At 39.3% G+C, this 13,852-nt stretch overlaps 1 protein-coding gene across 1 annotated transcript in view; it reads right to left on the minus strand.

Moving 5' to 3' along the window:
- Window positions 1-15: 15 nt before the first annotated feature.
- The window catches only part of LRRC1 (leucine rich repeat containing 1), a 68,789-nt gene continuing 54,952 nt past the window's right edge, over window positions 16-13,852 (minus strand). Inside the window, exons 11-14 of the mRNA XM_059842729.1 lie at window positions 5,829-5,944; window positions 4,719-4,891; window positions 3,047-3,183; window positions 16-1,237 (exon numbers count right to left, since the gene is read on the minus strand). Of these exons, the coding sequence (XP_059698712.1) occupies window positions 1,079-1,237; window positions 3,047-3,183; window positions 4,719-4,891; window positions 5,829-5,944 (585 nt within the window). The 3' untranslated portion in view covers window positions 16-1,078. The remainder of the gene's footprint in view (window positions 1,238-3,046; window positions 3,184-4,718; window positions 4,892-5,828; window positions 5,945-13,852) is intronic.

Here is a 13,852-nt window from a genome sequence, read left to right on the forward strand (position 1 = left end):
ATACATCACATCTACTGAAGCTTTTAAAGATGTTTTTATTATGGTTTTATAAACTTTTATAAAACCACCAAAGCACTTTAAAGAACCATGCTTTCTTGTGTAATACATAAAACTAATTTCATACTGTGCTTCTCAAAGTCTATCGTGCTGTTTTTCAAGTTATTTTACAGATGGCACATTTAAAAAAAATAATGGAAGCATGAATTTCTAGTGACTGCAATGCAACAAGGCATCCAAACCAAGATGTTTCATTACAACTAAGTTAAAGTGTGAGTGCATTATGTAATAAACAATAGCAGTTTGGTCATTTCATCTTAATTCTGTTTACAACAAAACTAACATTTGTGCTTCACAACCTAAGATCCCATAATATAAACATAGGTTCTCTGCTGTAAAATTCCCAACAAATTACTGTCCAGAAAGAAAAACATATCTAAAGCAGGAGACCAAATCTACTCACTTTCCTCAAGAATTGCTATATTTAAGACTACTATGACATACCAATCACAATAAGGCACAATGGGTGGTACAAACAAATGAATACAGTTGTCCATGAAACTTGGTCTCTTCCACAAATACTAAAATATGTACCGCTCAAGATAAATTTTCTCTTAAAAATGAAATACATCATCTTGTTATGAAAGTCCTATACAAAAATTTAAAATTTACACCATCTGAGCTGCCAAAAAAAAATAAAAAAAGTGTATCGATTTCCCACAAAACTATATTTCTCACCAGCACATCCAGCCACTGGGAAGAAGATATCCCAGCACTCTGGAAAAGAAAAGCATTATTTCCCCTGTGTTTAAGACAAAAATATTGTATTCTGCATACAGTAGTGTATTAAACTTAAAAAAGCCTAGGACTATTAAAATTACAATATTGATTTGGAAATTATTGGTTCACTGCCTGGATGAAATAAGGCACTTTCTTCCAGCGGGCTGCACTTTTCGTGTGTATGGAGACGATGAATCAGGTTCTGGTTAAAAACAAAAAGGGGCTCAGTGAGGTCCCAGGAGACGACAGGAACATTTCAACAGCAGGGGAGACACAGGAGGTAAAATCTGGAGATGGAACTCTACACAGAAGTGGTCACTCTGTCAATGGCATTATTGACCTCGTTTTTGTTTGAATCCAGTCCTTTAGCAGCATTCATATCATTCCGTAAATTCTCCACTGTCTTTTTCATGTTCTTTAATTCTCCAGGGTGTGGAGTGGCTCGCCTTAGAAGTGTTCTCTAAAAATAAACAGTGCAATAAGTGGTTTTGCCTTTGTCTCTCTGCAAAACAACATACACTTACAAGGCTTCAGCATCCACATACCAAATACTAAGTATCAATTTCTTTCCTTTTCCCCCCTTTTCCTTTTCAAACCATAATGCTCTGTGCTGAGCATCACTTTAAAAGCTATTTGTTTCTGAAGACAGGGAAAGAGGTTTTAAGAACTGTCTAAGAGCAAATTTGGTCCTCTTTTGGACTACTAATCTGAAAGCCACTCATGTGAAGTACAATTACAAGTTATGAAGTGAAGATTCTTTCATAACTATACTTGGGGATTTTTTTCTCCCCAAAACCATACAAGTGATTTAAGATCACACTTAAAACATTTCATCTGATTTTGAAAGAATCCCACAAGATCTCTTTATGGTTTTAAATAGTGTTTGTTTGGAGCTCCATTTGCCTTTCAGCCCCACCACACAGTATGGTTCTCTAGCTAGAACAAGCACCTTGAGAGGGACCATTTCTCTCCCACCTTAGACAGAAGAATGCATATCATTGTGCTGAAACCTTTACAAGGAAAACAAGATTCACAAAAACTCCAGTTAGCATCCAGGCTGGAGACAACAGAACACCACAAATACAATTTAAGTATAATACATGTATACATGCAATTACTTTTTAGTGGCATGCATGTAACCTGTGCAGAGAACAGCAGAACTGATGACCCACACGTGAGTGCTTTGGTAAAGACTGCTTCAGAAATCTGCCCTTCCTTCTCCTCAGTAAGATCATAAACTTTTTTCTCATAGGAAGGTTCTTGCTTCAAATCAGGCAAATCAAGCACTCATCTTCAGCACCTGAGCCCTCACTACACTATGGACATTCTCAGGTTGGCAGGGCTGTTAAGCAGCCTGAACCCCCTATCAGTCAGTGAACCATACCTGTTAAGAGACACTTTGTTTCTGCTGCTTTGGAGCAAGCAACTACCTTACTTTGCTCATTTCCAAATTAAAGTAAGAGTTTTTGTAGTCACTTTTTAAACTAACACAATCCAGACAGTGCCCTGAAGTATCTCAAGCTGAGATCTAATGAGGACCACCAGCAACGTTTCAGAGCATCAGAGCACAATGAAAATGTGACTGAAGCAGTGTTAATCTTTACATGGAGTTTTAATTGTTAATAAAAGCTAGTAAAACTACAGATCGTGTTGTGTTTTGATCTTCAGGATATGCAGAGCCCAACTTAATGGAGAGGTCTTATAAGTACAGTGACAGATGTTCCCACATCCTTTGTTTAAGTGGGAAACTAATGAGCAACATTCCTGCTGTTTATGGACACTATGGTTGGTTCAATGCAAATGGTGGAGTTAAAAAAAAAAAAAAAAAAGAATGAGAGAGCACAAAAGAGATTGGAAATAGAAATTAGAGAGACAAACAACAGCAAACTTAATGGAGACACATGCCAGAGTGCTGGAATCCTAAATCAGACCCTATATACTTTCAGGCAGTAAAGCTTCCCAGATGCAGAGAAAGATCCTATCTTCTTTCTGGAAAGAAAACATCCTAAGGAGACAGATGAAAACAAAGCAAAACAGAAGACTGTCCTGCATCAGAATATAAAAGTTATATTCAAAGCAGAAAAAACAGAGGCATTCAAAGTCAATATAAAAAGTTTCAGCAGCCAACATGAACAGTTTCTTCTCCAAACGTACACACAAAGCATGCAGTCCAAGCTGAAATATTTATAGCAAGAATGCTCAGAGACTTTTTATACTTCTGCATTAATGCCACAGTGTCTGGAGGTATCCAAAGGCTTGGAAAACATACCATTTCATTCTCCTCTTCATCTTTCTCATCTTCTAAGAAGCGAATTGCACTGACTCTGTTCACTGCCCGCTCATTCCATGTTTCATCTGACATCTCATTTACCAAACTCTCCAATGCACCACATCGTGGCAGGTTATCTGTGAGAACAGGAAAATGTAACTCAAGATTCACAGCAACATGCATGCGAAGTCACACAATCAACATGATTTATTGTTCATAATTGCAACATCTGAACAATCAGTCATCCAATACTTACAAGTGGCTATTTCTACTGTTTTTGGAAGAAAACAGAGCTTGCATTAGTTTTCTGTTATCAAGTACATACACTAAATGGTTTCTGTATAAATTAGGTATTTCTGTACTTGGTCCGTTTCAGAGTTTTAGAGTGATGGTTATATATTTAATATACTTGTCACTATGCATGCTTTTCTTGTGGAACATGGCTGCCAGCTGACATTAGCCAGTTCCCTAAATGGCATTCCACAACACAGGATCATTGCTTTTACTAACCTCATCCTTTCAGTATTGCTAGGCATACACATCCAGCAATCTAAATTCCACGCCTTCTACCCCTGAAGCCACGAGATTCATCTGGAGAGGAGGAAATCTAATTTTCTAGTAGTGGGCCTTTAGAGAAAGTCAAGTCAACCTCTGTTACTCTTCTTGAACTAGCTTAATCCTCTCTAATTCCAAAGGAGTTAATTCATACATTTATTTTAATTCTTAACTATTCTTAAAATCCAGGAGCTGAAAACAGAGACATTTCTACACTCCTACTGTTTTAATGCTTTCTATTTGCTCCAGCCATATATGATTGAAACATTGGAATTAAGCCTGGGTACCTACAATACAGATACCCAGAGCTGAATTTTTCTCCTCAGGCCCCTTTGTACTCAGTGGAGAAGAATACACATGATTTTCTTTCAAAAGTCCATTCTTGGAGAGGATAAATCACTCTCCAGTCACTACAGCAGAAATTTAAATATTAGCTCAGATGAATCCCTTTGAATGCTCACATACAGCTCTAAAAGCTAAAGACAAAAAACATTCAGAAGTTACTGGAGCAGCAACACAGCCAACAAAAGAGTTTATGGTTCCACCTAGCCCAGAGGTAAGTTTCATCACAAAAGGTAGAAGCAACTTATGCTGCAATAACTACACTTGTAATGAATATAATAAAGTTATTGTATGACACCTCTGCCTGAAAGAAAATTAGCTTGCTAAAAAGTAAAAAGTCAACTGTTTACTATTTGCTATGCAATTTATTTTGCTGGTAAAGAGATTGAAGATGGAAAGCCACCATTTTTCCATACATATATATATATACACACACACACACACACACACATATATATATATATATTTATAATGTACACAAATATGGACACCACTACTGGGCCCACTGGCAAGCCTCAAAATAGTCTTTTTCCTCCAGATCTGTATTTATTGTAGCTGTCACTGTATTTTCAATAACACTCAGTGCCAAGTTTTGAAGTCTTCTGATGACTAACAGGATAATAGAAAAAAAAGGTTTAATATTGAAAATTCAACTAGAATTTTGCTACTTTGCTCACTAGAGCTTATGCACATTTTACAAACCTTTATGGGACAACTCAGTAAACAAGGAAGTAATAATTCTGTACATAATGAAAAGCTGACTCTAGGCACTTACCTTGGCAACCAGACTCAGAAGGCATTTGAGGAAGTAATACACAGGTTAAAATCTTTTCTCCTGTTTCAGGGTCTGTGTCAGTCTGAAATGTCAGCAGAGGTTGGGACTGGTTATCAGACAACCACAAAGCCTTCAGCCTTAACGTAGTCAGTGAAATGGGAAGATACGTCAGCCTAGCTCAAAAAAGGAAAGCAAAAAAGTCAGGGCAATCCCTGGAAGTCTTAATAGATGGTCATGAAGTGAACTCAAGTATACATCATTTAGTTGGAACAAACAGGATTGAAATTAATACCTCTAACAGAAGGCATTGCAAGTCATCAACTACTCCATTTAAATAAAAAAAAAAACAAAAACAACCAAAAAAACAACAAACATGCAGCTTAACTTTATTATAACTTAATAATCCTCTGAAGCAGAAAACCAGGTAAAAGTATGCTGAGCTTTCTCTACTGCAGTAAAGTGCCCTGGAAGGCAGACAGCTGCTTCCCATCAGAGCTTTACGTGTGAACACTGGCTAGAACAGAAATGCGTAAGGGCTTGTGAGACAATCATATTGCATAGATGAGATGCCATTCACTTTTCTTCTGTTTTGGGGTTGTTTTTTTAATTTAACCTCCTCCTAAGAAGCTGAACTAATTTGCTGGTTTATGCTTTAATCCACTCATTTTTGCATGTTGGTGTTTGAAGCACTAGGATTTGTGAGAAGCTGCAAAGTCAAAGTGGCTTTCCTTGTTATTCACAGTGTATCATGAAGATACAACACTAAATATTGGTGTCACTTGACATTACAGCTTGGTAGCTTCACCTGAAGCTCTAGCCATTGCCTAGATTCTCAGTTTTAATATAGAAATATATGAATCCAGAGGGTTTTTTTTTAAATCCAATTTCTTCCTCAGGGTCAAAGTAATCCAAAAATCACACTCATGACAACACACAATTTTTGCTACTTTTGGCCCAGGGGGAAGACTACTTTGACAATTTCAACAGTAACACTAACATGAATGTCATAACTGGTTTTTTACAACTCTCTTCTTAGACATAATATCTTTTGCTATCAGAAAGAATTAAGTAAATACAGCAAAAGAACATGAAAATACAAAAATCTCTTGCCTGTTTCCAGCAACATCCAGGACATGAAGTTCAGTGGCCTGTGAAATTTCAGAGGGAATTCGAGATAATCTGTTGTCACGTACAGAAAAGACGTTAAGACTGCAGCAGCCCCCAACCTACATTTGAGAAGAGGGGGGGAAAAAAAGCAAGTCTGGTTTTGTTGCAGTACCACAGTGTAACAAAGGCATGCAGCGTGGGTCACTGAGTGTGTCACAGCTCATTCAAGTTACAATGCCTGCCAGACACTTCCCCCAGAGGTACAGACTGCCAACAAGTGTCAGCTTCGAAGAAGTCTGACCTGAAGCAAATCTGTAGGAGCACTGTCTTGAACATCTGTATCTGCAAATAATGGATAACTTCACATATAGGTCACATTCTAGCTACCTTTCAGAGCCTTCCACATCTAGAAACCAGTAACCACACAGAAACTACTCTATGCCCAACATTCACAAAAACCCCTACATTTAACATTTTCTAGCTCTACGTTTTACATATCAATTCATTCTTTCCTCATGGCAACTTTATATCCAAGCAAGTGCAATGGGCCTTGAAGCAAGGCAAAACGCTAAACATACCAACCAACTCCCAAAATTTCTTGTGTCCACAAAGATCAATGAAGAGCTCACTAGAAGCAGAACACTCAGTAAAATCTTTGATGCCCCGATTCATTAGAAATGCACCTCATTTCAACACAATTCCCACATGAACTGGCCTTCTTTAATCTATTTTAACCTAATATCCTCTGTCTCTATCAATTTATCCAAATATAAGCATTTGCATTCTTTGGGTTTAAAGATGGGATTTTTCAGTTTTACCTTTAAAAATCTGCATCTTGCACCAAAAGTAGGTGCTTTCAGAAAGACAAATCCCCCACAGCTGATTAAAAAAAACCTCATTCCAACTTTAAAGAAGTTCCCTCTGGAACATAAACAGGAAGATTATTAGCTCTAGAAACTCAGGAGCTGCTTCAAGTAACTCTTTGTTCCTACTAACAAAGGAAACTTACCTTTGTTTGCTTATCGTACAGAGTTTCAAAAAGCACTGTTCTTTGTTTGCCAGTTCCAAAACTCACCATAAGAAGAGGAAAAAAGATTTTTCTTTTCTTACTCCAAATAATAGAGGCAAAATATCCCAATGCCATTTGAAGCTTTCAAGTTAAGTGGACTTAGAATCTAATTATAGAGTCCAAACGAATCACAGTGGAAAATCTCAGTTCAAAAATTAGAGGACATCTATAGTGACATACATCTAAGAAGGTTTTCCTCTCACCCTATAGCCAATATGTAACTACACCTTGGCCAGGAGTTCCCTGAACTAAGCTGAAATTACTGTGTTCTTGTTAACTGTCAGTTGTGTCTTTGCAAAACCCACAATTCAGTCCAAACCCAAGACTGAGATTATGGACAAACAGCACAAAACACTTTAACTAGTCAAAGGAAAAATAGTGTTGATTTGATGTAAACTATTTACAAAGGAAAAAGCCGCTTTTAAAGGATGAAACTGTGACTCACAAAATAAAAAAAATGGAGCATTTACATTCCACTCACCTTCCTTTGTATCATAAATGCTTTTTAATAGAAGAAAACAGCAATCAGCTGCTCAAGGCTTCTGATTCACAAGCTATTTACGGCAGAAAGGTAAAGTGCTACATTTTTGACAAAACAAAATCTGTGCTATTTCCCTTAAATCACTGCACTCTTAAGATGCAGCTATTTCACAAGATTATCAGTTTTCCCAGCCCTGTGTGTACAACAGAAGCATGAACCTTGCAAGCCATTTTAGCTTGTGAATCAAAGCCCTTAGAAATCAGCACTCAAATAGTAAGCAAACATTTCTTGGTTCAAGAATTCTGCTATTCGCTTTAAAGCCTGTATAAATTCTTAAATAATGTGCCTTCACACGTTCACAGAACACAGTGTGATACTAAAAACAATACATACACACTAAGTGTCTAATTGGTGCTACTAACATGAGGAGCCGTGAAAAGCAAGAAATACAATTAGGGAATGTTAATGAGCTGGCAAGTGATGCCCTCAGTGTACACAAAGTGTTCCCTTTTCATGAATGAAGTTTGTGTTACTCAGTCTTGGAGCATGGAGATCCAAACAGGTTAGCCAAACAAAGTAAAGCCATGCAGCCCTGATGAGACCAAAATTTCTATACTTTTGACAATGGAAAAATGCAGCAGTGGAATTGGGACAGCCTGAGCCATCATGCATTTAAAGCAGCTTAATGAAAGGTAATAGGAGAGCCATGGACTGAAGAATACTTACAGGGTTATCAATTTACCTGACCCATAATTTTCCAAGCGGCTAACAATTAAGAAAATACAAGACATGTTCAATTTATTTTTCTTTATCCATACCGGACAAGAGCATGCCAACAAATGGAGACAGAACATACATTCTTCTACTGCCAAAGAGGGTTGTAACTCCTAAATCATTTAAACTTCAGTTAATTTAACTTTGCTCTCTATCAGTCAACAGGCTGCTGTTCAAAAGTTTTGTTTCATTCAAAGGTAGTGAAGACCTTTTAATAGGGTAGTAGGTAGATAAAAAAGAGACACTGAATTTTTTTACTGAAAATGTTTTTAGAAAATGCAGACAGCATTTAACGAGCAGCATTGAGTGAGACACCACATAGGGAAAAAAAGACAAGCTGACAGTTAAAAATCAACTAAAATCTTTGTCATTTCAAACAAAGATGGCACCCATCCAGCAGTACAGAAAGACATCAGGTCCAATGTCTGAAAACCTAAACATGAAGCCGTACCACAGAGGCAAAAGTGCACACACTACATGGCAAGCAGAAAGGAAAACACCGAAGTTACACGGTATCGGAACATCACTGGTTTGGCTCAGAGTGGCTAACTGAGGAAGAGCCATGCTTTCCAAGGGTGACATGCTCACAACAAACTGTGCCAGACCACCACATGTGCACCAAGGACACAGCTGAGGCCACAAGCCCATTCACCAGTTAAGCATACGCTGCATTTCCAGCACAGACTTCACTTAATGGGGACAAGCGTGTGCTTAGTTCTAGGCACATCAGTAACTGTTCCAAGGACTGGAGGCTTAAAGAAGTCCTCACACTCTTCTGTAGTGAGCAGGACATCAAGAAAAGATCTCACATGAGTTGTGCATGCCTAAGTCACGCTCCTGAGACTTAGTTCATTTTAGCAACTTTAGTTTAAATGTTATTGACTTGTCACATCACGCCAACTCCAAAGAATAGTGAGCCTAGATAAAGGAAAACCACAAAAACAAAGCCCACAGGTCAGTCAGGCAGTAAATGGTCATTACTACGAAGTGCTCATTTTAAGATCATTGGTACTATGAAGAAGGAACAAAACTGCATATTTGCATTCAGGTGGGCTTGATTGAGAGGATGATTATCACTAGGAGACCTCTGGATTCCACACGAAACTTCAACCCTTTAAACCCTTTAATGGATGATCTTCTTGCTCTTTTCTTCTATCTCAGTCTGAGGCTCATCTTTCTAACAGCTTCCTCATTCTGGAGAAACAGTAAGGCTTGGACACAGACAGGAAGTCAGCTCAGTTGCTAAAATTCCCCCCATGTTCTCATCATGACCAGCATTTAGCACTTCACCCTCCTGCTTTCTTGCCATTCATACACCCACTACTAGTCTATCTTAAACAGTCCTTCACAAACTGCAAGTCTGAACAGAATGCTTCTCTCCTGGTGTTTCTAATGACTCTAAAGTACATCTTTTTACTACTCAAAAGCTGTGAATCAATTCTGCTGTCCTTTACCAGTTAGCATCTTCCACACAGCTATAAGCAATGCAAAAAAAAATACATTATGACAAACACTGTAATGATCAGTCTTCAGTTGTCATGCGAATAGCTAAAAGTCCAGTGACACATCTCTTTTATTCAACTCTCAAAACAGCTGTCAGCACCAAAAACTCTCACAGACTTACACAAGTCTGATAAATATAGTGGTAATTTAAACACAGTCCCTCTTGTGTTGCAAAATCTTTTCCAGCATGTCATATCCAAAATTTTGTTTGGGTTCAACGTAAATAAAGTCAGAATTTTCCTTGGCTCCGCATAAAGTATACTAATTCTTTAACTGCAAACACTGAATACATTTAGGGGTGGAAAAAACTGCCCAATTCATTATTATTAACTATTATTCCGTTGTTGCAATTAACTTTAAATTGGCTAGGAAAATCTTCAGCAAACTCACTTCAACACCTTGTGCACCACTGGTGAATAGTAGGAGAGGAGCTTCTCAGCCCTCTGACTCAAGTCAAGTTTTCCTGCACTTTTCCTTAGTGCCCTTTTTTTCCTACCTCTGAGACACACATACTTCTATACAAATAACGAGACAGGACATCAAAACTTAAAATCAGAAAAAACAAAGCGGTCCCCACTAGTTTAAAAAAAAAAAAAAATTAAAAAGCACAGTTATTGCCAAAAAAAACCCTGTAGTTTTTACCTAATTGAGTAATAATTCTCACAATATACCTCAGAGCCAGGAAGGACACATTACCAGATCTCTGCTGGGTGTAAAGACTCGTTAACAAAAGCATATAAACTGGAAAACATTCCAAGGAGGTTATTTATGCAAGTGCCAAAGTCAACACACCAGTTTCATCAGCGTTCCTGCGCCAGGGTGGGATTTCAATACCAAGGAGTCACCAGGCAGGTCTTTCAAGTTTAAGGGGAAAAACATTTCTAACTATGTACAGGTTTAGACATTCTCAGTTCTTGCTGAAGTCTGTTTTACCACTTCAGTCACAGAGAGGCACTAAGCTGCAGAATGAGATGCTGTAGATGAAATCTCTCAGTGACTCAAGCCTCGGTCGTACATTCAGTTCTTCCAGGTTTTACCTTTATCACCACACAATACAGAAGAACCTTTGAACCAGGAAACTTTGAAGGTGTATTTGCATACAAACTCCTCAATAATCCCAAGTCAAGATATTTTACACGAAAAGAAAAAGAATGGTTTTACAAGCGTGCCTTGAAGCCATCTTGCAATGTAATGGCTTAACACAATGACTCAAAATCAAATTCTCTTGAACTGTTAACAAAACAAAACAAAACCAAATCAACATCCTTCTTCCCCCTTCCCCAAAAAAAAAACCACACACTACCACAGAAAAACTAAAAATCAGAGATTATCTCACCAGGCACATAATTTCCACCATCCTACCTATAAAAGTGGTCTTTGCTACAGGACTAATTCTGGCAACACCAAGCAGATACAGTACTGGGTGCTCTCCAGCTGAATTCCACTTTTTTCTACACACACTACAAGACTATGTCTCTATCCCTCTCCAACAGAAACCAGTAACAGCTTCTCCCACATCCATTTTTTATCAGGATGAAGACCAGACATGAACAGCTGCTCTAGCACTCTGTAAGGCAGAGAAGGAATGGAAGAGGTAGGAAATACACATAAAGGAAAAGATACTGAGGAAAAATATCTCCAGTGTATACTCTACTTCTGCATCCAACTCTGCTTCTGTGAGTTGGTACTCACAAGTATTAATTTTGTACAATACAAGTACTAATTTTGAAGTGCAGAGGTCTGAGACCCCAGTCTTGGCCATACTGTCTCAGGAAACATCTTAAGCAACACAAAGCAGGCAGGGGTGTTTAAAATTACTTCTGTCAGAAGCTTGTGCTTGAGTTGTTTATTCTTTCTATTTGAAACATTACCAGCTTGGAATTCAAACGCACTGATAAAGAGTGAGATGACCCCACAGTTAGAGAAGGGCTGACTTCCTTTAAAATTCAATAATAAAAAATTAAATACTGGCAGAGCAAAGCATAAAATCTTTACATGTAATTTCAAGGCATTTGTTCTAATGAGACAGACCCATTTATGTGGACACCTTTAAAGCAAATATAAAAATTATATTTCAAAATCGTTGATAGGGAGCCAAAGAGCTCTGCTTCCTCTGTTTCCCTGCCAAGCTCCCTAGGGAACCACCCTCTCTCATTTTTATTTCCTAGACTTCCACAACGCCCCAAAGCTCACCTCATTCCAGACACTACCTTCCATTTTCTCATTATTCACCTTCTCCAAACACAGCCTCATCCCTATCTTCATTCCACTTCTGTGCAGGTGTCCCCCCCCTCCTCTCTCAGGTGCACTGATGTTCTCTAGACACATTCTCGTTCTTCACTTCATCCTTGGATATCCCCCAACTCCTTCACCAACCGAGCAACACATTCCACACATTCCACCTCTGGAAAACATTGCTGGTTCCAAGCCTTCAGTATCAATGCCTCTATTGCCCTGCACTGAGCTCCTGACCCCACTATACCCCCAAGCAGACCCACTCCATATTCACCCTGCTTTACCTGCTTCTGCAGCTGAGCCTTCTCCTCTTGCCTGCTCCTGTCCCTGCTTCTTACAAGCCACACTGATTGCCCTTATGCACCACCTCCAATACCATATATTCCATTAACTGAGAAAACTGCTTAGACACTATACAAGCTATTAATGGTCAGTCTGGAAATAAACTGTACTGGTAAAACTTTCCATGCAAAACTCAGAACAATTCTACTCAAAGGTGGAGTGGACATAAAATTGCACAAGTCTCAAGTACAGGTATTTTAGCAAAGGAAGTCTTCTACTGAATGAACACAAGATCAGAACAATATTAAGCTATTAGAGAGCATCCAAAAGAGGGCAACAAAGATGGTGAAGAGCCTTGAGGGGAAGCTGCATAAGGAGCGACCGAGGGGACTTGGTCTGTTCAGCCTGGAGAGGAGAAGACTGAGGGGAGACCTCACTGCAGTTACAGCTTCCTCATGGAGGAAGAGGAGGGGCAGCCACTGATCTATTGTCTGTGGTGAACAGTGACAGGAACTGAGGGAATGCCCTGAAGTTGTGCCAAGGGAGGTGTAGGCTGGATATTAGAGAAGAGTTCTTCACCCAGGGTTGTTGAGCACTGGAACAGCTCCCCAGGGCAGTGGTCACAGCACAGCCTGACAGAGTTCAGGAAGTGTTTGGACAGTGTTCTCAGGTACATGGGGTGACTCTTGGGGTGTCCTGTGCAGGGCCAGGAGGTGGACTCCTGATGGGTTCCTTCCACCTCAGCATACCTTATGATGAAAACTGCTATCACATACCAATCCTAGTAGTCTTCCCAGGGTCCTGTCTCTTGCTAGCCATCATGCAACCTGTCTGGGTAAGCCCTGTCACAACTCTTTGTTCAGAACCAGAAGCAGCACAGCAGGGAAGACACTGTTCTGCTAGAAAAGCTGCAGTACTCACATGTCTCACCCCTCACCTTCCCCCAGTTAAGTGACTGGCCTGTGGCAGCTCAGACCCAGGACACCAGAATTGTTGCTGCCAGTGCCACAGCACTGCATCATCTGCCTCTGCTTGATCCCTTTTCTTCAATCAGCTCTCACCCATCTCCTTGCCACTTCACTTCCTTCTCACACCTCCTTCCTGAGCTGTCCAAGCTCCACAAGGAAGTGAGCCAGAGCTGATACTCCTCCTCTCAATTTCCATCCACTGGCTGCCACCTGAGTACATAACCCTCCTTCTCCTTAAGTGACTGAAAGTGGAGAACAAAAGCTCAGAGCCACATGTTAGATATGAAAATTAAGAGGGAGAATTACTTGGATAAAAATTACAGAGAAAAAATAGTACAAACAGAACCAACTCACAGCTCCATGCTCCAATCACAGGATGCTGCTTTCCCAACTTCTTTCCACAATTAACTGCTGAACTAAACTTGTAAAGCCTTCATTATATTTAGTTTCACAACACAAACTCTAGCCTCATTTCATTCCACATCCTGTTACAACAGACAAGAAGTCCTAGTGCTCATAGCTGTAAAATTTGAGGTATCTTGGCCACATCAGGTCCCTATATTTAAGGGCAGAAGTAGTCCAGAAATGTTCAACACCAAAAAGACTGTCAAGACAGTCATTGAGCCACTTTTCAGAGTATGAAACCTTCCCTTTGATATTGGTCACAGGTGTGAAGTGAGGAAGAGTGTGGCAGTAGTTTCATACTACATGCAGA

The sequence above is a fragment of the Haemorhous mexicanus genome, chromosome 3 (assembly GCF_027477595.1).
Source record: "Haemorhous mexicanus isolate bHaeMex1 chromosome 3, bHaeMex1.pri, whole genome shotgun sequence".
Classification (NCBI taxonomy): Eukaryota; Metazoa; Chordata; class Aves; order Passeriformes; family Fringillidae; genus Haemorhous; species Haemorhous mexicanus.